The sequence below is a fragment of the Xiphophorus couchianus genome, chromosome 10 (genome assembly GCF_001444195.1).
Source record: "Xiphophorus couchianus chromosome 10, X_couchianus-1.0, whole genome shotgun sequence".
NCBI lineage: Eukaryota > Metazoa > Chordata > Actinopteri > Cyprinodontiformes > Poeciliidae > Xiphophorus > Xiphophorus couchianus.
The window spans coordinates 9,926,927-9,950,944 of record NC_040237.1 but is presented as its reverse complement, the minus strand read 5'-3'; the positions used below and the strand labels follow the sequence as shown (position 1 = coordinate 9,950,944).

Genomic DNA, 24,018 nt, shown 5'->3' with positions numbered 1-24,018 from the left:
GGCTCAACCTGCCACATCTGCTCTCTGCAGATAACACACCCAGGAGACCTGCAACAACTCTCACCTTGTTTGCTGTATTTACTTATTAGGAGTGGGGGGGGGTTGTTTTTTTTTTTTTTATCTATTCACAGTCCTTCATAAATATGTCCCCTTTAGCTTTTATTCATTTTTGTGTATCTTTTAGCTTTTAATTGAAGTTTGTCCCTTAAGACAATCATGATCTCTCCAATTTGATTTATGGGAGTCAGGGATAGCTAAAGATAAAATCCCAGCACCTTTGGAGTGACCTCCGGTTGTTAAGCCATAATCTGAACATTTACTCATTTAAATGTCTGTCAGTGATATCTGAAGAAGTAAAGTTAAATCATCCTGTAACAAAACTGATTTTGGATGCAAGGAATGAGGCAGGGTAACTAATAAAAATGGGACAATCTGTGCAAAGATAAAAATGAAAATGACATTCAAAGAAAAAAGACATGGTTTCAAATAAACCTACAGTACGTCAGACACTCAATTTGCATAACGAAAGACGAAAGGTTTCCATTAAAGAAACACCACTCTTACTTTTGGGATGCAGGGATGATTATTTCCACTATGTAGTCCTTCTTTGTATAAAATATAACAGACAATTTGCCTAAGTTCATAGGGCATGCATGTTAGTTGTTTAGTAGAAAGTGTGCAAAAACAATACTTCTAAAGACATCTCTGTTTCCTGACTCATTTAAGTAATTTTTTCTGTGTAGAAGACTATTAACATTATAAAAAGCTGCAAAGTACAGCAGCTGTTTATGGATTTCCAAACGGATTTTATGTGGAGTTTCCCTGATCTCCCACTGCATGCATGGATTTCCCCTCTGTACTCCATCAGTCCAGAAACAGAAACTTTAGACTAATTGCTCTTGCTAAACATGGGGAAGAACAGGACTTGTTTGAGTCACGCTAACATCCAACTTAATCCTTCTGCACCTCCTGGTTCTATTTATCTCAAGAGTTTCTGTCTTTATCACATTTCTTCTTTCAAATATAATTCCTTTCAATGCAAATGTGTGGCTCAGTAAAAGAATATTATTCAAAAGTGAAATAATCTCATAAAAGTTGGTTTAAAAAGTGAAACTCAGACATCACCTAGATTCTTTGCACACAGAATAACATATTTCATGTCTATTTTTGTACATTGTCACAATTATGGCTTACAGCAACTGAAAACCTAAAACTCAGAAAATCATAATGAATTATGTACAATAAATAAAGAAGAAAGGACCAAAGGTTATTACTGCTGCTTTTGTACTTTTTAAAAATGCACTTTATCCTTCCACTTGACTTTCCATTAATACACTATTCTGCAAGGAATACTGGGCCATCCCTTTAAATCAAAGGTCAAAGGTTAAAATAACATTTTAGATGGAGTTACTGAAGTGATTTAATTTCAAATTATATTCTAATTTACTGAGATGCTGTACTTACTGTATTTCATCCATCTCCTCATTGCTCCTTTCAAATTTTCACACATTTCCATCTCCGTACTATCCATCCATCAAACCTTTCTACAGCAACCTCTCTTTCTGACCAATCAGCGCAAGTCTTTTTCTCAACAAAAAATACTGTCCTGGGTTCTGTACCTCCTACTCTCCTCCACCTATTTACATTTTCTCCTCCCTACCCAACTGTCCAGCATCAGCAAGGTAGTTGAGTATTTAAGCCTTGTTCATCCAGAAACTGACAGGATGAGAGCAGGTACTCGTTTTCTCCAGCATGAGCCACGTATTGTTGCTCCACCTCACACTTTGTACAACCGCTGCCGCCATGATCATCCATAACAGCAGCGGCAATGGTACTCGAAATCACAAGCTGCTCATTGCCTTCCAGGCTCCCTGGAACGTGTCCTTCCCCTTCAGTGCTCTCCGGCTGGGCTCGGCCATACAGATAGCCGTGGAGAAGGTGAACAACAACCCCTCCTTCCTGGGCAACTACAGTCTGGATTTTGTGTACAAGGACACCGACTGCAATCCCAAAGAGTCTCTGGGAGAATTCATCCACCAAGTGTGGAGAGAAAACGTGACGGCTCTGTTTGGTCCAGCGTGTCCTGAGGAAGCAGAGGTACGGTTCGGATCACATTTACGCTCATTTTCTTTGTAGGTTGACAGGATAACATTAATTTATGTTAGGTTTGTAGTGTGAAATATTTTCTGAAAAGTGGATGAAATATGTTTAAGTTGTTTAAACATATTTAGGTCTCAAAAACAATGTTTTGCATTCTGTTTTTAGATTGCAGATTAATCTAAAAACAAAGCTTCTGTTTATTGATTTCAGCTTATTTTTAGATATTTTCTTTAATATTTTTTAAGGCATACTTGTTAAGTTAGATAGGAAGAAAAACAAACTATATGTGGGTCATTCTGCAGGTGTGACCTTATTTTTTTCCCCCTAATGTTACCTATAAAATCAAACCCCGGTAGATGTTTCTAAAAATATATTTTTATATGCTAAGGTGTTTATTGGGTTAAGGAAAATGCACAGGGATGATAATGATGTCTTATTATTTCTATTTTATAAATTTGAATGGATATAAAACTTGCTAAATCTAGTGATGTGATTTGCATCAATAAATACAGGATGTTTAAATGTAAAATATCCATAACAATACTCTAAAATACCAATTATTTATTGCATTATCCTCAAATGACCAAAAAATCCATATAGTAAAAAAAATCTTTAATTGATCAATTGTTTGAATCCTATTTATTGGTGGGATCACTTTTTCCTGGACTGGCGACCTGTCCAGAGTGTTCCCCGCCTCTTGCCCGTTGATAGCTGGAGATAGGCACCAGCACCCCTCCGGACCCCAATGGGATAAAGGTGTAAGAAAATGAATGTATGGATGGTTGGTTGGATTCCTTTTTCCTGTTAAGTACCGATCAGCTTTGTCCATGAAATATTAAGAAATATTAATTGAAAAATGCAAATCATCTTCCCGCCAATGGTTGGACACAGAGAGGAACAGAGATACTGTAAGTGAGAATAAAAATAAAAAATGGCTTCTCTGTATACTCAGTCAGGTTATATATCAAATGCAACAACATTAATACTGGACTTCAAAAAAGGTCATGTAAGAAATAATTGGATACAATTTTTATTTTGATTGACATCCTTCAACCTAAGGAAAGATTTAGCACAAAAATAGAAAATAATTAATCATAATTGTATATTAATTGGATAATTTCTTGACTTGCTGCGATAAATTAATTAAACTTTGAACTTTTCAGGTCACCGGTCTCATAGCATCAACATGGCACATCCCCATGTTCGGCTACGTGGGCCAGTCTTCCAAACTGGAAGACGGTGAAATGTATGATTCGTATATAAAAATCATGCCTCCTTTGAAACGGACCTCAGAGGTTCTGGTGAAGACCCTGGAGTTCTTCGGGTGGAGTCACGTGGCGATGATTGGAGGGGGGTTGAAGACGAACACCTGGGACAAAGTGGACGCTTTGTGGAAAACGGTGGAGAATCCCCTCAGAACGCATTTCAAATTGACTGCAGAACTGAAGTTTGACACCAGTAATTCTGATCTCCTTTATCAGAACATCAAGTACATCTCAACAGTCGCCAGAGGTAAGGGAGGTGTTCACTGCAACATGCACAACCATAAACGCATGTGGATTTTCACAGACTTAAACTGATACACAGGGCATACAACCATGCATGCACACACTTTTCACTAAAGGCAATTTAATCAACCTATTAATTATGTTTTTGGACCGTGGAAGGAAACCAAAGTACCCGAAGAAAGTCCATTCATGCATTTAGAGAACATGCAAACTCTATGCAGAAAGATGTACTTTGGATCCCAGGCTGGGATTCAAACCCAGGTCCTTCTTGCTGCAAGGCCACAGTGCTGCCAAATGTGCCACCATGAGCCCTCTCAATTGCCTAGAAACTAGTTTCTCTCTGAACAGTCATCCTCCAGCAGTTTCCAGTTAATGGCAAACCTGACTCCATGCTTAAAAGCCGGCAGGAAACCAACCACCTAAATCAACTCTGCCATTTCTGATAGGAAGACGAAACCAAAACTCTTCCAGAAGTTTGTTTATGGCAACCATTAAATATATATCTGCTAGAGACATTTGTCCAAATACAAACATGGTTGTATTAACATACTTGCATGAATAATTGCTAGTGTTTCAGTTAGAAAAAAGTAGACAACATATTCAAACTTGTGCTCCTACATTCATTGACATGAACACCTGGGACATACAGTATGTTGGATAATTAATCCACCATGGAAAATGACAAATTCAAATTAACCTAAAATGATCACATCAGTGATGAGTGGATATAAACTTCCCACCATCATGTCGATTACATTTTAGTTTTACCCTTATTTTTTTGTTTCTTTTAAATACAGCTCTACATTTCTTGTTGTTCCTTTACAATAAAACTGTGCAAAATCTGTTCTCTAGTTATTGTGGTGCTAACAAACAGAGAGGACGCCATGGCTCTGCTGCTGGAGGCTGAGTGCCAGGGTCTGATGAATGGTGACTACGTGTTCTTCTTGATGCAGTATTTTGAGGTCAGTGAAGGAAAACAAATCAACAGTTGGCCATATATTCAACTGTACAGACAGCAGAGAAGGTTGCATAGCAAAGAGAGGCAGACTTCCCTGACCTTGTTTGAAAATATCACCGGGTAAAAGAGAAACGGTGGAAGGAATTTCCATCATACCCAGCATGCCCGTAGCATAAATTCAGAGGAGAGCTCTCCTTTAACAGGAAGAAATCTACAGCAGAACCTGGCTCAGTGAGAGCAGCTCAGACTTAACATGTTGTCCACATTTTTTCCAAAGTTATGAAGTATTTTATTGGCACTAATAAATATTGGTGTAGTATTAATAAAAGTAAATGAGATCCCCAGTCCAACTCATGTCCTGTGTTTCTTACTGTTTTCTCCTGAACAGGATAACTGGTGGAAAACTGCCCTGAGCAGTAGAGTAAACCAGGATGGAATAAAAGCTTTTGACATGACATTTGTTATTGGTCAGAAGTCCTACGAAGGATATGAGTACTATGATTTCTTCGGACAGGTTTTTCAAAGACTGAAAGGACATCCTTTTTGGAGTAACCTGACATCTGAAAGTGAGGTACGCTGTAAACCAAGTTAGTAAAAATCCTAAAGGACAAAGTGACAATATTTTATTTCATTTTTTTCTTTTTAATGAATCTCAGGTTAGCCCCTACTCAGCCTATCTCCATGATGCAGTACTTCTGTATGTGATAGGACTGAAGGAAGTTCTAAAAGAAGGAAAAGATCCTCATGACGGCCGACAGCTTCTGGAGAAACTGAAAATCAGAGATAAAATTCGATTTCACGGTAACAATAAATTCTGCTCACAATCACAAACCCAGTATTTCCTTGCGCTGCCTTACCAAAGGTTTTGTTTCACAACTATTCAGCCAGCTTCTTTTGCAATAGCCTTTAGTGGATTTCCCCTCCCCATGTGGTAATAACTGTCTGCTGAATGTCTGCAGTCTTTCATAGGATTTTAATGGTCGCAAAACTCTTCAACTCTTGGGAGCAAATACTCACAATCTGTGGAAAGAAAGCAGAACAAGTAGTAGTAACATAATCTAACACAAATACTGTGGGATGTCTTTTTAATTTGCAGGAGCCTCTGGACTGGTTCACTTTGATGAAGAGGGGGAGAGATGTATGGACTATTCTATTTATGACTTGCAGCTTGTAGAAGGTGGCAACATGTTTGTACCCATCCTGAATTTTGAAAGTCAAACCAAAAGTGTCAGGTAAAATAAACAAATTTAAATTATTAACACAATCTAAAGAAAACACATTGACACTAGGGGTTGTGACATGATGAAAAGTGAAAACTCTAAGGTGTTGATACGTTTACGAAGCGAGAATAATCAATATAATTTCAGTCTCTGTAATAGAATCATTTCATCTCATGCAGACCGACATCTATGTTTGCTTCTGTTATTTGGCCAAAAGGAAAGCCACCATCCGACATCCCTGAATGTGGTTTTAATGACGAGCTCTGCGAGTGGCTGGCCAATGGTAAAGTGCAATTTAGAACTGAGACGTATAAAAGAATAATAAATAAGTACATCAAATTTTTTCAGTACACATTATTTACTGTGATCATTTTCCTGAGACACAGAAATTGCCCTGCTGGCTGTCCTGGTGACCTTCCCCCTCATTGGTGTAGTGGCAGTTTTGTGGATTGGGGTCCTCATGCTTCAAAAGTTTCAGCTCCAGACGAGGCTGGATGACACCAACTGGTGGATAATCAACTACAGCGACATCACCATCATCAGGGAGCCCTCAGTGCGAGCGCTCAAATAGTTAAAGAATCAAAAAAGATGGAATGTCTCCTTGATTCTTGTTCAGTTTCCAGTTTGTTTGCTTGTCTACTTTTGCCCAGTTTCTGTTATTATCTCCCCCAGGGAAACCAGGGTGTATCTCAGAGCTCTACAGGTAGTCACAGCGGGAGCAGCAGCTGTCAGAGCACATTCTCCAGCCACAGTTATGACCTGAGAGACAAAACTGGCAGAGAGCACATCTACACGACCATAGGCCTCTACCAGGTGAAACTTTCTTCTGTCAGAAAAATAAATGCGCATTGGAAAGTACATAATTATTTGACTACGATGAGCAAAAATCATCCACTTAAGTTGAGTGATTCCTGAACAAACTGGCTTAGCGATTGCTTCTTACAAACAAAATGACTGGAAATTTTATGAGACTTTTCTAAATTACTTAATCTCACACAAAGGGAGTATGTGTCTTTCTATTGATATAACTTCTTCATTTTAACACAGGGAAATCAAGTGGCCATCAAGTACATCAAGAACCCTATAAACTGTAATTTCCAGAAGCCTTCAGTGATTGCTGAATTCAATCTGGTAAAGTTCCTCATGTTCTTTAGGATTCTTTTTATATATTGTTCTGTGCATTAAGACTAAATGGGTGAATTGATTTGAAATAAACTAATAAACTGAGAAATTTGTAGTCGGCAATTCTTTACCTATGTCACAATGTTACATTTACAAACAGGAAAGTAGTTAAGTTTACCTATCTGTCTTCTTTCAAAAATATATATGTTAGAAAACTACAAAATTACAGCTGCTGTGTGCCTAACCATCTTAAATATTTTAAGATAGATGAAGGAAATGAAGCATGAAAACCTGGTCCAGTTCTTTGGCGTGTGCATTGAGCCACCAAACATATGTCTGGTCATTCAGTACTGCAAGAAAGGCAGCCTCAAGGTAAGTAGAAAATCTCAATTTCTTCATGTCACACTAAGCTTAGAAGCAAAATAAAGAAAATCCTCCAACATAATTTTATTCTGTTTCTAAAGGATATTTTTGGGTCTTCAGATGTTGATTTGGAATGGATGTTTAAGCTTTCGTTTGCATATGACATTGTCAATGTAAGTATGTTTATTATTGAAGGTTCTAAATTGCCGCAAGCTTTGTATTATATTGTTAATACCGAGCGGTATTTACATCTTTTTCATAAAAAAAAATCTATTTTGTTATTCAGTTATATTGTCTTTGGCTATTATTATTTTATTCTATTTTTCTTTTTACTATTGAAATGTGTTTGTAATTCAGGGAATGGACTTCATTCACAACAGCACCCTTAAATCTCATGGAAATCTGAAGCCCAGTACATGTCTGGTGGACAGCAGACTACAAATCAAGCTCTCTGGTTTTGGATTATGGGAGTTTAAATATGGAGGAAAAAACAAGCTCGGTCCAATGGAAAATCCTGCTTATGAAGGTAAAGCTGACCTGAAATCAAATTTATGATATGATGAAGGAGCATGATATTGTACCTGAGGTTATATGAGTTTGTCTCAGATCTGTACTGGACAGCCCCGGAGCTCCTGAGACAAATCGGACTTCCATGTAATGGGACACCCAAAGGAGACGTCTACAGCTTTGCAATCATTATGTGGGAGCTCATGTATAACTCTAAAGGAGGTCCATACCAAGACATTAACCTGGACCCGAAAGGTTAGTTTCTTTTTGGTTTTTTGTTTTGGTTTTTTGCGCAATATAGCTGACACATTAAGCATCAAACATTAACAATATACAATACATAGCAATACATAACAGAACTTACAGCTTCTTTTTACAACTTAGAGATTACTTTGCACAGCTAACTAGTTACTGTATGAAGTAACTGGTTCAGACTCAATACTGAATCAACTGAGTATTGAGTCAACTGAATCAATACTCAGTTGATTCAGTTGACTCGGAATCAACTGAGTATTTTGAAGAACTTAAATGTTTTACTGGGTACTTTATTAGAACTGAATTTTCACAGAACGTAGTAGTCACTTCCCCACAAATTTCATAATAAACAGAGTGCCATTTAGAAGATACAGGTAACATTTAAGGGTTTACAGCCTTCTTTTCAAAACTTACAGATTTATTTTAAGAAATAAACTTTGTTTACACAATAAAATAAGAGTTCTGTTTTGAAACCTAGATGGTACTTTCTTGCAACACACAAGTTACTTCTAAGAACAGACGACTGATATGCTGAAACAAACAAGTTACAAGTGCAAAATTACAAGGCACTTTCCCATGCCAAAGAAGGCTGTTTTTTTTTTAAGCTTACAGGTAAATCTCTTGTAATTTATAGGCCATATTTCAGAAAACACAGGTAACCTTCTGAAACATTTTGACTATTAGATCTTTAACATTTTTTTCCATTAACTTTCATTTACACTGATTGTCATTTGGTGAGGGTTTCTACTGTTAAGGAGTTGCCACCATTTTAAATGTAACTGTGTCTACAGTGTCCCATTGACTTGCTCAGTTAATGGGAGAGATGCTTTTAGAGAACCTTTTTTTCACATGTCACAATGACACTGTGAAATCAATTATAAAACATCCAAATTACAAAATGTTTCAAATATTTAAAGACATCTAATAAATAAAAGCCAAAAAAATGAGTCAAAAAAAAATAAATCAACTAATTTGACACGTTTACCATTTGTCCTGTCTCTGTCTAAACGTTTCTGGTAAATAAACAACAGGAACTTTATTGGGGAAAATGTTTATCCTTGTAACCCTTTGCACTTATGTCTTTAAATAAATGCGTTGTAAACTTGCATGTTCCAAGAAATTATAATGCAGTTGCGGACGCCTTTCCAAGGGGAACCTCTCAGACCAGTGCTATGCGAGCAGCTGTGTGATGAGAAGGTCAATGCCTTGCTCAAAGTCTGTTGGAGCGAAAACCCTGACCACCGGCCACCTTTTGGGTCTGTACGCAGGAGACTGAAGGACATAAGTCCGGAGAGGTATGTTGCCACATTTTGTTTTTCAGCAAAATCCAATGCAGTTTTGATAATAACTGATACAAACAGAGGATATAGAAAGTCTACACATCCCTGATTAAATAGCAGGTGTTTGTCATGTAAAAAAGTAATTTCAGAACCTTTTTGACATTTATGGTGACATGCTGGCTGTATAATTCAATTTGGAAATAAACAAATCTGTATAAGGAAAAAATATTTGAAAAATTTTAGTTTAGTTTAGTTTATTTCAGACAAACCTTTCACCGACAGTGTAAACGACACAAAGTACATAATATATTTCTTTAAAAAAAACCCAAAAAAAACAAACAAAAGAAAAAAAGAAAAACACATCACATCGGTGATTATGAGTCTGAAAAGGAGTATGATGAAGTATAACTTATGTAATCATACCCCTTTTCCAGCTGTAATTTATCACAGTATTTTCAATGTCCGATATCCTTTCTGACAAAGGAAATAATAAGTGTAATAAAATTTCCTCAGCTAGATGAAAATAGTGCATACACACACATACACATCTGTACACATACATATATATATATTTACATATACAAACATATATACGTGCATACACCCATATACACACCCATCTGCTTATAGACAAAATACACTGCTATTTACATACCTTTATATATTTACCCACACCTGCGCCGACATGCCACCTACTGATGACATCATACCTAAAGTTTTAGTTCCCAACCAGGATTATCCCCCTTGTTCTTCCTTATAACTTTGAATTATAGCTGCCTTGAGACCTTTCTTAAAATGTCTCATACTTGGACTTTGCTTCAGCTCTTTAGAGAGTTTATTCCAGATCCTCACACCAACCCCAGAAATGCACAATGTTTTCATTGTTGTACGAGCCTTCAAAGTTCTGAAGTTAAGGTTTTCTCTATAGTCATATCCCCCCACTCTATTGGAAAATAATTGTTGAATCTTTTCTGGCAATATTTTATTTCTGACTTTAAACATGATCTGTGCAGTTTGAAACTCTACTAAATCAGTGAATTTCAATAAATAAGAATCTATAAATAGATTGTGGGTATGACAGTAAAAATCAACCTTATGAACTAAACGAATGGCTCCTTTTTGTAATGTGCATAATGGTTGTAGTAACGTTCTGTAAGTGTTGCCCCAAATTTCCACACAGTAACTTAGGTAAGGTAAAATAAGTGAGCAGTACAGAATGTATAGGGCAGAGGAGTTTAAATATTTTCTAGCATTAGCAAGAACTGCAATACTTCTTACCAATTTAGATCGGACATATCTTATATGAGGTTTCCAACAGATCTTGTTTTGAATCAGTACTCCCAAAAACCTAATTTCAGTCACTCTCTCCACAGTCATATTATCAATTTGTATTATTAAGTCACTCTTCTCTTTACACTTACCGAACAACATAAACTTTGTTTTATCTAAATTTAGTGACAATTTGTTAATATTAAACCACTCCTTCAGTTTACATAAGTCTTGATTCATTTCAAGCAACATCTTTTGTAAATCTTCACCCGTGCCAAAGATGGTTGAGTCATCAGCAAATAGTACAAAGTTAAATCTCTTAGATACCTTACATATGTCATTTATATACAAAATAAACAATTTTGGCCCCAATACCGAGCCCTGGGGGACACAAACAATATCCAAGCATGAGGATTGGAAATCACCCAACTGCACAAATTGTTGCCTATTGCTGAGATAATTTTTCATCCAGTGCAACACTACTCCTCTTAGACCATAACACTCAAGTTTTCTGAGTAGTATATCATGATCAATTGTGTCAAATGCTTTTTTCAAATCAATAAATACCCCAACAGCATGTTTCTTTTTATCTAAAGCACTGGTCACCTCTTCCATTAAATGCAGAACTGCCATTGCTGTGGATCTTTGTGACCTAAATCCATACTGACTTTCAGTCAGTAGACGATGTTTACTAAGAAAACTTTCTAGTCTGACAACAAATATTTTTTCCACAATTTTAGAAAATTGTGGAAGTAATGAAACAGGCCTATAATTTGTGAAGTCATGTCTATTCCCCGATTTATATAGTGGGATTACTTTTGCAATTTTCATTTTTTTGGGAAATATTCCTGTTTGAAATGACAGATTACAGATATATGTTAGCGGTTTAATAATTTCCACAATCCCCTTCTTAATTATTATCATGTCGATGCCGTCATAATCAGTGGACCTTTTATTTTCACATTTATTTACTATATCTATAATTTCGTTTTCCTCCACTGCTGTAAGAAACATGGAATCTGGATTTCTAACTAATGCGTCGTTTAGTATTTCATGTCCTGTGGGCTGCGGTATTTCCTCAGCCAACTTTGGGCCCACACTCACAAAATATTTGTTAAAATTGTGAACTATCTCTTCCATATTATTTAAATGTTTATCTTCATTGTTTGTGAAGTTTTGTGTATAACTGATATGTTTGGAATTTTTTCTAATAACATTGTTTAAAATATTCCAAATACCTTTAATATTATTTTTATTTCTGTCCAACTGTTTACTATAGTAATCTTGTTTTGCTTTTCTTAAAACAGCAGTCAGTTTGTTCTTGTATTTCTTATATTTATTTTCTGCCACAGTTGATCTATGCCTTATAAAATCTCTATATAGCTTATTCTTTTTTTTACAGGCATTTTGCAATCCCTTTGTGATCCATGGATGATCAGAATATTTATTTTCAGAAGGAAACTCTACAATCGGACAATTTTTGTCATATAATAATTTGAAAATATTCAGAAAATTATCATATGCTTTATCCACGTCATTTTCTTTTAGTACTGACTCCCAAGTTTGTTCAGATAACTCATCTTTAAATGCATTTATAGTTTTTTCCGTCCTTAATCTTTCATTAATTGAATTATTTTTAGTCATTACTTTCTTGTGGCAGATATCACAAACAACAAAAACAGGTAAATGATCACTGATGTCATGAACTAACAATCCACTTATGGTGTTGTCTATTAAATTTGTAAATATGTTATCTATTAATGTAGCTCTATTAGCTGTGATTCTGCTAAGTCTCGTAAAATTTTTTAAAAGGTGCTTTAACGTGGTTGCACAAGTATGACCCCTTTCAGTATCTGTTCTATTCTTTATCTGTTTCCAGGATATATAGTGTTTATCCCTTTTCAGGATAAATAGTAAAATAGGTTTTAAAGTTGAAAATCTGTTTACCATCATAAGGATTCAAATCAACCATATGTAAATACAGAACTTGAAGGAAAAAGAAAACATCATTATCTGACTAAAACCTCCTAAACATTGTAAAAGAATGCACACCATTTGGACACCATTCACAAAGAATACATAGCAGCATCATACTCTGGAGTTAGATTTCTGATTGAATTACTTTAAGTTATTAAAGTACTAAATACCAGTCAGTTTTGATGCAAACCCTTCAAAATGCTAGAGATGCATTTAAACTTTTAGCATCTTCATGTCTAAATATAGGCAACAGCCACATTAACATAAGAATTACCTTCCAAAAAAAACCAAAAAACGTTTTGTAATGAGAAAGCAGATTATCATCATTTTATCTTTTGTAGTCATGTGAATATCCTCGATAACATGGTGGACAAGTTGGAGAAATATGCAAATCACCTTGAGGAAGTAGTGGAGGAGCGGACCAACCAGCTAACAGCAGAGAAAGCCAGAGCAGACAAGCTTCTCTCCAGCATGTTACCAAAGTATCACATACACACACATCTAATCTTTTTATATTAACTTTTTTTCTAATCAGGACTCTTAGCCTTACCATGTCTCTTTGCCTTTAGATACATTGCAGACCAGCTGATGGCAGGGAAGTCAGTGGAGCCACAAAGCTACGATATGGTGACCATCTTCTTCTCAGATATTGTGGGCTTCACCTCCATGTGTTCCTCCAGCTCGGCAATGGAGGTGGTGACTTTCCTCAACGAGCTCTACAGCCTGTTTGATGGCATCATCAAGATGTACGATGTCTACAAAGTAAGAACCATTCGCTATCCGACGAAAGAGCTGAATAGTTGCTTAGCATAGCATCCAGTTTCTAGACCATGAAACTAGTAAGTTTTTGCTGGTTCTGCTTTGCTGGTAGCATTCACTTAGCTTAAGTTTGTGCTACATATTTGATGACATAATATGCACTGTAAAACTACAAAACAGGATTTTATTTCCAGTAATAAAACTGATTGGGTATTGGTTGATATTGATGTTAGGTTTAGTATAACAGAAGTCAAGGGTATAATAAAACAAACAAACAAACAAAATGATGGAGAGTTGACATCTGTAATGGGTGGAAGAAATGAAAGGTGGTTTATAAAATCCAAAGGAAAATTGGAGAATGAGAAGAACAGAAAGGAGCAGGAGAGAAGAGACAATTATTTCATGACTCAGAATTGGGCACACTAAACTGAATATCACATTATTTTTAATAGGGAAACATCAGACAGGGAAATGTGAGTGTGGAAAAGGTGAGACAATCTGACCTGTTATTTTGCATTGCAGGAATTACCAGATTCAGACAAACAAGTTAGTTAAGAATCATAATAACATAGCTATATTAAGATATTTTTTAAGCAGCGTAATTTGCATGATATAATCAAATTAATTAATTTATTTATTCATTTATTTATGTGGTCCACACACCTTAGCGGTTGGTGGGGGTAGTCAGTTGTTTTCCAACTGCCAATAAAAATCAAGAAGAAGAAGAAGTAAATTTGGAACAAACATTTAGCTTAGCTAAGCATGTGTTTCAGAATCTTTGTTGCAACAACTATCATCTGTGCGATTTTATCAGGTGGAAACCATTGGCGATGCTTACATGGTCGCAAGTGGCCTTCCTATCAGCAACGACACCAAGCATGCTTTGGAGATATCCATGATGGCTCTGCACTTCCTGGGTGCCATTCAGGTCTTCAGAATCCCTCACAAGCCAGATGAGATCCTTGCAATTCGGATTGGCATACACTCTGGTAATAGACTGCATCAACAGAAACACCTCCATTTAGCTTTTGTGTTTTTTAGTTTTGTCACTTGTCAAATCATTTTTATGTTACCATCACAAACTGCAACATGTTTTATGTGAAAATGACACATAGTTTTTTAACAATATTTGCAAATAAAAATATACAGTATGTGTGTTGTGCATTTATATTCAGCCTGATTAATACTCTACTTGCCCGATTAATGAGTTTGGTAGGTCAGAAGTTGTGCTATACTCTTTCAGGACAATGTATTGAACAATGGTCTCTACAATAACAAAAGCTTTGCGTGTTATATAACCCTGCTTTGAGCTTCCCCACAACTAATGATCTCTAACAAATCTCAGAGGCCTTCACTAAACATTTTGACTCGCACTCGGATTAAATTAAATACAGCTGGACACTGTTTACTTATTAAATGACTTCTGAAGAAATCTGGTTGCTCTGGATCTTAATTAGGGGTATCAGACCAAATGAGAGAGATACATGTAAGCAATCCTTACGTTCTGATCTTTATTTGTACAAACTCATAAAAGGAAAATGAGACTTTTTGCAATACACCTATTAGGGTTTGTATGCATTGTTAAATGACAGTGCAGCAACTGTTGCAACTGTTTGACATTTGAATCCCAACACACACAAAAAATGACTGGTCTGAGTTCATTATTGCAAATGTTTGACTAAGGTTTTGAACTACTGGGAAATAACATGAGTAATTTCCGCACAAACATTTCTTGAACTGCCCTGCTGTACTTGTCTGGTTCATGTAGGTCCAGTGGTTGCTGGAGTGGTGGGAACCACTATGCCTCGCTACTGCCTCTTTGGTGATACAGTAAACACAGCCTCACGCATGGAGAGTAACAGCCTGCGTAAGTTAAGTCTTCTGCAAAAGTTACACACAATCCTTTTCCACAGATGAGGGAACTGTAAATTATTGTAATACTTTTTGTAATGGAGATGCTCTAGCAGTCTCTGAGAGGGAGCAAAATCAAACCTGACAAAAATGGAAGAATTTGAGTTAGCTGCAATTTGGTACATGTGCTAACAAACTGTCTATGTAAATTTCATTTACAAGATGGTTCTTTAAAAGAAAGGGCAATGTTTCCCCTAAGGTGGCAAAAAAACACTAGTAAAACTCTTAAATGCTTTAACCACACAGATAATTTTAGGACTGATATTGCATTGATATTAAGGCATAGACTTACTGTATACCTCAAATTTATTGAATGAGATAACACATTCACATTGAAGTGTTGCACAATAATTAATACATTCCACTACCAAGTATGAATAAAATCAAACTTTCTAGATTTTGCAATTAAAAAAAAGCTTTCGACACTCACTCCAACTTGAATCTTATCATCAAAACCCAAGATCCTGTTTGTTTGTAGTGTTATCATTTAAAAGATATTAATAAAAGTTTAAAGAGAAGTCATCCAATGTCAATCAGGATCCTAATTTTACATTACCCAACTCAAACTAAAATACTGCCAATGGTTTGTGTTTTATTTTGTGCAAACATAATGTTGTAATTTTCAAAATATTAAGGGCATCCAAAGGTGATGGTCAGAAACACAAGCTCACTTTATTTTTCCTTTTTATCCTTTATTATACCTAAAATAATGGTGGTACAGATGGAAAAGGCAGAACAAAGAGAGCTGTGGATTGATCACTTTTTTTTGACAGAGCCTGCTTGTGCGGCGTTATCTTTAAAATAATCGAACAGTATAAACAAAAATGTTAGTGCACAAATGTTTGACACCAGATTTGTTGGATTTTAAGAATGTAAGAAAAGTAACGTCTGAAGTGTCTACATAGTAAACTTCACAATATCTTCTAGGCTTATCAGCTTAAATCCTTATAGAAATTCATTTATCGTATTTTCCAGACTATGAGCCGCACCCATAAAGTAAAAAAACAAACAAACTGGAAACGTCCATATATAAGCCGCACCAGGTTATAAGCCGCTGGTATCTCCACCGCTCATAGGGCTGCATCCTAAATTTGCTATTAAGGACGCAGCCCTGCGTCTCTAACGCCGAACCAAGGATTCGTTCACGCAGAGTTTACGTGTAGCGGCTATCGATCTGTACTGCCAGATCGATAGCCTTCAATTTAAAAGCTGCATCATATGAACTTTTTGTGTGGTTTCCATGATGAGGGGGTATGAGTTTGAAAACATTTCTACCATGTGCTTGTTCTAAATGAAAATCAGCATTTTCTTCTTTGATTTCCAATTTTGACTTCCAATGATTCACTTCCTGCTAAAGAGCCCCCTGGTGGTTGAAGGAAAAACCACAGAAAAGCCCCACCGGGCTACAAGTCGCATGGCTCAAAGCGTGGGAAAAGTAGCGGCTGAGGGTCCTAAAAATACAGTACTCTATTTTGTCTGAGAGCTTGACCTCTTTCCATTTGCTTGCTCTATAATCTTCCAAGCACATAGGTGCTAAATAGACTTTTAATAAGCTAACATTTACATCTCGGTTACCAGACAATAATAAAATTCAAAGGACCTGATGAAACTAGACAAAAAGTTATTGATTTGATATTATAGATATTTATTCTTTAATGAGGATAAATTCTAATTTGATGACATTCAGATGTATTCCTGTTTCTATTTCACTGAGTGATGGTTTAGTAACCCAAGCCATTTTTTTATTGCATACAGCACTAAGGATTCACATATCTCAGTCCACAGCTGACATTCTTGTTCAAGCTGGATCCTTTGAGTTGAAAGAAAGAGGGGACATTGAAATGAAGGTGACTTGTCAACATTTTTGTGTGTGTTTTTTAAGGCGTGCATTGCTTACTTTATGAACAGAATATAATTTTCTGTCAGGGTAAGGGAGTCCAGAAGACCTACTGGCTGCTGAACAAAGCTGGATTTAATCCTACTCTGAATTCCCTCAGCTCACTACAGAGTGACAGTCTCAAGGTGCAAATGGAGGTAGGTTGAAAGAAAAATGTTGAGTATTAATCAGTTCCTTATTTTCTTTTTTTTATGATTCAATTTACAACACAAATTCAACTTAAATTGTTAAAAACAGTGTTTAAATAGAATCAGGGTTTACAGCACTTTTTAATCATCCACTTCTCGTGTTGTAGGATCTGTCACTTGCTGCACTACTTTTAAATGCAGACACATTTTAACAGCAATTGGTCAAAATAAGAGCTTATTTTCTAACTTATTCCCACCTCTAACATGGGTGGGAATAAGACATGGATATGTCCTCATGTCTTTACATGAGGACATATCCACAACTCTGCACAATTCCAAACAATCCTTTTTATGTAAAAAAGAAAACTTATTCCAAGCATTTTATGCAATAGTATGACAGACAAGTTAATAGGGAAAATGCAACATCAGAACATTATAACAATATTATAATGTTTCTAAATGTATTTTAAATAATAAAGAGACTTAATAATGATTTTGCAATTTATTTCTATTCTATTTTATTCTATTCTATTCCATCAGATCCATTTTAGTCACAATTTTCTATTCCACATTCAGAGTTAAGGAATTGTCTTTGGAAATTGTTCAGTTAGAAAAGGTTTTGAATTATTTTTTCTCATTTATTTCAAAATGTCTCCTTAATATTGCATGAAAGTCTGTCAATGGTGCCATGCACAAGTTTTCACACTCTTGACCACTTCCACATATTATCATATTGCAACCAGAAACTTCAACGTATTTTCTGGGATTTTATGTGATAAGCAAACACAAATGATCACATAACCGTAAAATGGAAAGAAAAAAAAGACGGTTTAATTTTTTTTTTTTATAAAATAAAAATCTGCAAGGGGTTTTGTGCGTTTGTATTCAACCCACTTTAGTTTGATACCCTTGAGACGTTACTGTTTTAGAAAAGAGAGTCGACTTGTGGGTAAGGTAGTCGTAGCATAAATCCAGCTGTTCTGTGAAGGCCTCAGACGTCTATTAGAAAACAATATATAATCAGCATCACAAAGACCAGCGAACACAGCAGACAGGTCAGAGATAAGGTTGTGGAGAAATTTAACACAGAGATAGCTTAAAAAGTGCTTTATAAATATGCATTGCACGTGTTTGGTTTATCTTTAGAGCATATAAGAGTACAATCACAAATTTCAGTGTATTTCAGTAAGCACTGAAATTTGTGGTGGTACTCCAAAATACTGTAAAAATGTTGAACTGGAAAAAAATCTTTTGCATGGCAACATCTATCTGCCCAGTATGCATAGTCTCCTGAATGCTTTGCTCTTTTGTCTTTTTGTTATTTCTCCCTTCCAAAGAAACAAGAAGTGATGAGATCTGCAGTTGCAAGGTCCCAATTAATCCAGCCCAAATCATCGATGACCACAGTGCACGTTTAGATGTTGTAAGAAGAAGCAGGATGGTGTTCTCTGTCTCACACACTATTTCACGAAGTGATTTTATTCCATGTATTTGTTGCAAGCATAACAATATAGTTGATGACATCTTCAACAGTAGAAAGAGACGAGGCTCTTGTCGACAGATATTTACTTTTTCTTTTACAGGGGAAGCACAATGTATCACCAACAACATAGCTATAGGTGCTGATGTAAGACATTTCTGTTTTACATATTGGTCTGATAAGTAAAAGTATTCCTATCTTGTTGCTGTTTCAGTTTTGGGAGGGGATTAGCCAGCTGGTATTTTTTGGACATGTGGCATTAATAGTGATGCAGTGCAGGATTGTGAGATTTTAACTAAAACTAAGAAGTATCATCCAAGGTCTGGTCATTTATCATAATTTCGACAGGCTAGTGAAATGTAAATTATATCGGTAACTATTGTAAATTGGCTGCAGCAGCAACCGGATATCGATACAGACTCAAATTGTCATATGGGTATATACCTAATTTCAACTCATATGATATTGATTCTTATAATCCTATAAGAAACAGGCAGATATTTTTGAGTCGACAGCAAAAATCAACTCTTAAAATTAATGCTCGCTGTGACAAAAAGAAAGCCTCTCTCTATTCTCAACTAAAAGTACAGATAATGAAGCGATCATCTCATAAATGACAGACAATTCTGTCCTGACCTGAACATTTGTGAAGTTTTGACAGTTTGGTTTCATGTTGCAGAAATAAAAAGCAAGAACACATACCTCAGAAAGATATAATATTGTGAAATACATGCGTAATAAAACATTTATCTCCTCTAGATTAAAATTTTTTATGACTAAAATGAATTATGTTTATTTTGTTTTTCTCTAATGCGTCAGCACTTCTGTTTATCTACCTCATTTATGTTCTTGTTTTGGTTGTATTCTTGTGCCTGAAATGCAATTATTTACCTGTAACAAGAAAATACCAACAATAAAGTTTTTTGCCTTCAAGAAAACAGAACAACATTTTCAATTATCTTTATTGGAAATAAAAGTACACTTATGTTTTTTTAAGCCTTTCTAGATATACTAAATGCAAATCAGTCCTTTAACTGGGGAATGTACTCATACGCTCCCTGAGTCTTGGGGTGACACTTCGCTTTGTGATTGAACATATGTTGGTGGTTTGTATACTCAAAAGATATTTATTGTTTTATATTTTCGATGCATTTACTAAATCGAAGAAAATGTTCACCGTGACCATAAGGGGGATGAGAAAAGAGGTCCCTGAAGAGACAAAAAGAAAACTATTATAGACAAAGTAAGAAACGATGAACAGTTTTCACAACATGTTTGCCAGTACATTTCTTCCCCTTTCAACACAATTTTATAATAAAATATTTAAACATAATGCAGAACAGAAAAATAAAATACATCAATTAATCTTTGTTGAAATTCAAAAGTTTCATTCTAAAAAAAAAGGGGAAAAAAGAGAGAAAAAGATAGACCAGAATGTCACTGTTCAAACACATTTCAGTATTGTTACTCCCTGTGTTTACCTGTTGTGTGCCCATTATTAGAAGACTCACTGGCTGTTAAAAAATCAAGACAGTAGTGTGTAAAATATTAGCTATTTTATTTTATTTCAGTTTTATTTCAGTTTCAGTCTGAAATATCAGATAAAAAGATAAAATGATTTACAGTACCTTTAACCTGAAACTCAGTGGTGAGGATCCCTCCACTCGGTTCTATTTCTGATGACAGGGACCTCTGAGAGCAGGGACTCTTCAGAAAAAAACAACAATATTAACTTTTGACAATGTTAACAATGAGTTCCATTTAATCTACACGGTGACTAAAAACCCACCTGGTTACAGTTTCTTTTATACCACAATAAATCAAACACTAACTTGAAAAAAATGCAATATTTCAATTGTTGAATTCTGTGTTTTTATGATGTAGATCACTTTGATCGGCCTTGTTGCTGAAATGTGCTATGCAAATAAACTTGTTAATTAAGAAATGTTTGTATTCTGGCTATAAAAGGGGAAGAAGATTATTAAAGTCCTTTTATGTTTGTGATTACATATTTCTAATGTACTCACAGGCTGACAGACCAGCCTCTCTGCATCACAGATGTGGACCTCACAGTGAAGCCACACAGTGGACACCTTCTCCAGTCGCTGGAAGCGGAAAGAGTTGAACTTAAACGTGGAGCGGCTGTCTTTGGCATTATCGAAAATGGTCACCGTGTAGTCAGCAGGACAGCTGGTAGAAAACAAAAATGTAGAGGTTATTACACAAACAAATATCTTCAAGGAATGGATCCTTATCAAGAGACACTAAATGTGGAGGCACCTGTTGATAATAAGACTCCACCTCTTTCTGTCTGTTGAGTAAGGAGTTGGAGTCGCCCAGCAGTTGTTGATAACAACTTTGAACCTGATGGTTTAAATACAATTGGATTCAGCATTTGGCATTGTGGATATGTATTATTTCAAGTTTAATCATTAAAGAAAATGCTTGTATACCTATTACTTAGACCTTTTGCTTCAATACCGATAAAAACTTCAGAGCCAATCTCAGAGGTGTCAATCACGTAGGGAGCGTCCTTAGCATACAGGAACTTAGAGTTCTATGAAATACAGGATTTTTGGTGTCCTTTTCATCATGCAGTCATTTTAAATGAAAGAAAACAAAAACTCATGCCCACAAAAAAGGTGTTTCCAGAAAGAAATTTTTGCATTGAATTTCAGAAGTGTCGTCCAGGAGAGAAACTGAAGCTATAATGCAGCAACTCACCGTGAACACGTTCATAGATAACTGTGATCTAAACGTTCCTAAACTCCCATTGTTGACATAAACTGTAGCAACTCTAAAAAAAGCAGAGGGTTTAGTAAAAACACTACAAGTCATTGTGTCAGCATGCACAGATGCTTCAGAGAGTACTTTTGGTTGAATGGTGTCTTGAGCTGGTGCTTACCTCTGACTGAAGACTGCATTATTTACCAGGTAGGCTGCTCGGTACACACAGCTGAAGGTGTAGTTGACTGGCTGGTTTCTGACTGTCAGCGAAGTATCGTTGGATACGATGGAGTTGTAGAAGACGTACTTGGCATCTTTGCCTGGCATATACTTAATTAAAAGAACACCAGGAAAAGTGTGGAATGAGCTTATCATCAGCATTGCTTTTCTTCTTCTGCGTGTGCCTTACCTCAGATTGTGTGCCACAGTACGAATGGTTTCTCGGTGTTAGATCTGGTATAATGAAGCGGTAGTACCCTGGGCTGTGTATTCCAGTGTAACACACTCCACCCAGGGACAGCTGGTCTATCTCCCAGCCATAAGGACACTCTGGCACATTAGCGATGATGGCGTTAGGAAAACAGGAGACTACAACATAGTCTGGAATACAAATCAGACAGACTTAAAACGCACCAGGTATTTGGTAACAACTTTTGTAATTACCTAATTTTCCACTTAAAAAGTGCATCTATCAAAACATAACTTTTTTTTTAAACATGGCTTTTTCTCAGTTTCTTGACAAGAGTTTTATTTCTTTAATTTACTTTAGTCTAACTTCAACACTAAGCTACAAAAGAAAGACAAAAAAAATCTGTTCTCACTTTTAAAATCAAGCCTGAATTATTTTATATTTTGGATTGAAATGACATAACGTGCAAAAAAAAATATCAGAATCATTTTCAATTTTAGGAATTTGCAGCAGTTCTGGATGAGTCTCAGAAGAACGTGAAAGCATATTTTAGCCTCTTGACAAATCTGTTCTTTACCTGCTTTTTGTGGCGCGCATGTCAGTGCAACAGGTAAACTCAGTAACAGTGCAACAAATGAAGCCATGGTGAGATGCTGCAAAAGAAAATTGAGAAGTTGTAAAAAAAGAAACATATTTTGGGATAAGATAAAATCTGTAAAAAAGAAATTGTGTCTCACCTTATGAAGCTAACACCTTTAGCCCGCCGAATGTCAGAGGATCATCATATCTCTTTTGCAGGTTGTCTGTAAACTAGCTCTGAGTCAACTCAAGGAGGCATTTTATACCGTGGTAGATAAGGGTAAATGGCTTTCAATCATTCTCCTGTCTCCAATTTTCCCACTGGCATGACTGGTTTAAGAGGTCCATTGTGAAGCTTTTCACAAAAGCCCTCTGTGCTCCTTAGACTGAAGACTCTTAAATGACCATTAGTGTTACCTATTCTGCAGATTGGTGAAAAGAAACGTCCAAGGTTTATACAGTGGTTACTGAAAGGTTTTGAATTAAAGGACGACAATAAAGGATGGGATGAAAAAGACTCAAAGTGTGACATTTTAGAAGGGAAGTCACACATTTTGTAAAAACTAAATATTATATCAATATTCACACTACAAAAAAGATAAACTTTTATTAACGGGATAAAAGTTATTTCAACATCTGTAGCTTTCCTAATGCTTTAGCGGTTTATTTTCAATATTTTATAAGAAATTCTCTTTTTTATACAATTTCTTTTTTAACACACAACTTTACATGCAAACTTCACATTTTTGGTGTTTTATAGGTCATTACATAAGGCACAACTGTCTTATCTGTATATTACAGAGAACTGAAAATGGTTTTGCCCCCTAAATTTATTCTGTTTTTACTTCGTTGTTACAAATGATGTTTCCTGTCAAACAATTTCAATATCAGACAATGTTAACCCATGTAAAAACAAAAGGGTGATTTAGTTTATAACAGAAAATTAGCCCCGCGTAAATCTATTAACTGGCTGTGCCACTATGTCAAATTGATAAATTGTCGAAAATGGAACTTTTCTGATAACAAGACAAGATCTCAAAAAGCAGCACATCATAGCCTAGCCTAAAGAAACTGAAAGACAGGAAATATTGACATCTTTCAGTTTCGGGAGTCTCAGGAAGCCATCTCTTAGAGTTGGAATGCCATCAAGCAGTGATAGCCAACATCCACAGATGAAGTTAACATGAAACTCAAGTAAAATTTTGCAGGAGTAACTAGCCTACCCAAACAACCCCAAGAGCAAATTCAGGAATAATCCACAAAAGAATAACATCTAAAGCCCTGCAGGTAATGACAGTGTGGGCCTGTTTTGCTGCTTCAGGACCTGGACAACTGCATCATAATTGATGGAACCATTAATTTTGAGGGAGAATATCCAGTCTTCAATTCATGATTTCAAACTTAAACTAACTTGGGATACACAGCAAAATAATAATAAAAAAGATCCAAAGTACAGCAGCAGGTCATTGGAGGGGGTCAAAAACAGAAATACAGTATAAAAAAGTTTTAAATGATCACCTGGAATCAGCACTTTGCATGTGCTTAAACTAGTTTTGTCTGCCATTTATT

The 24,018-nt window shown here is 35.9% G+C and overlaps 2 protein-coding genes across 2 annotated transcripts; one reads left to right on the top strand and one right to left on the bottom strand.

The window, feature by feature from the left end:
• Positions 1-1,394: 1,394 nt before the first annotated feature.
• gucy2g (guanylate cyclase 2g) lies at positions 1,395-20,137 on the top strand. Its single transcript, XM_028030338.1, has 22 exons — positions 1,395-2,097; positions 3,264-3,612; positions 4,461-4,570; positions 4,955-5,137; positions 5,223-5,367; positions 5,663-5,798; positions 5,966-6,069; positions 6,173-6,339; positions 6,459-6,599; positions 6,834-6,917; positions 7,176-7,280; positions 7,373-7,444; positions 7,629-7,797; positions 7,878-8,033; positions 9,151-9,328; positions 12,901-13,041; positions 13,129-13,321; positions 14,133-14,307; positions 15,087-15,185; positions 16,985-17,076; positions 17,156-17,263; positions 18,592-20,137. Exons 1-22 carry the CDS (start codon positions 1,753-1,755, stop codon positions 18,670-18,672), a joined length of 3,333 nt encoding a protein of 1,110 aa, XP_027886139.1. The 5' UTR covers positions 1,395-1,752; the 3' UTR covers positions 18,673-20,137.
• tectb (tectorin beta) lies at positions 18,896-22,933 on the bottom strand. The gene is made up of 11 exons (XM_028030336.1): positions 22,608-22,933; positions 22,448-22,523; positions 21,871-22,061; positions 21,640-21,791; positions 21,459-21,531; positions 21,188-21,291; positions 21,015-21,098; positions 20,762-20,924; positions 20,363-20,441; positions 20,216-20,248; positions 18,896-19,943 (listed from the first exon to the last, which is right to left on the bottom strand). The coding sequence occupies exons 2-11, from the start codon at positions 22,512-22,514 to the stop codon at positions 19,870-19,872; spliced, it is 1,020 nt and encodes a 339-aa protein (XP_027886137.1). The 5' UTR covers positions 22,515-22,523; positions 22,608-22,933; the 3' UTR covers positions 18,896-19,869.
• Positions 22,934-24,018: the final 1,085 nt, after the last annotated feature.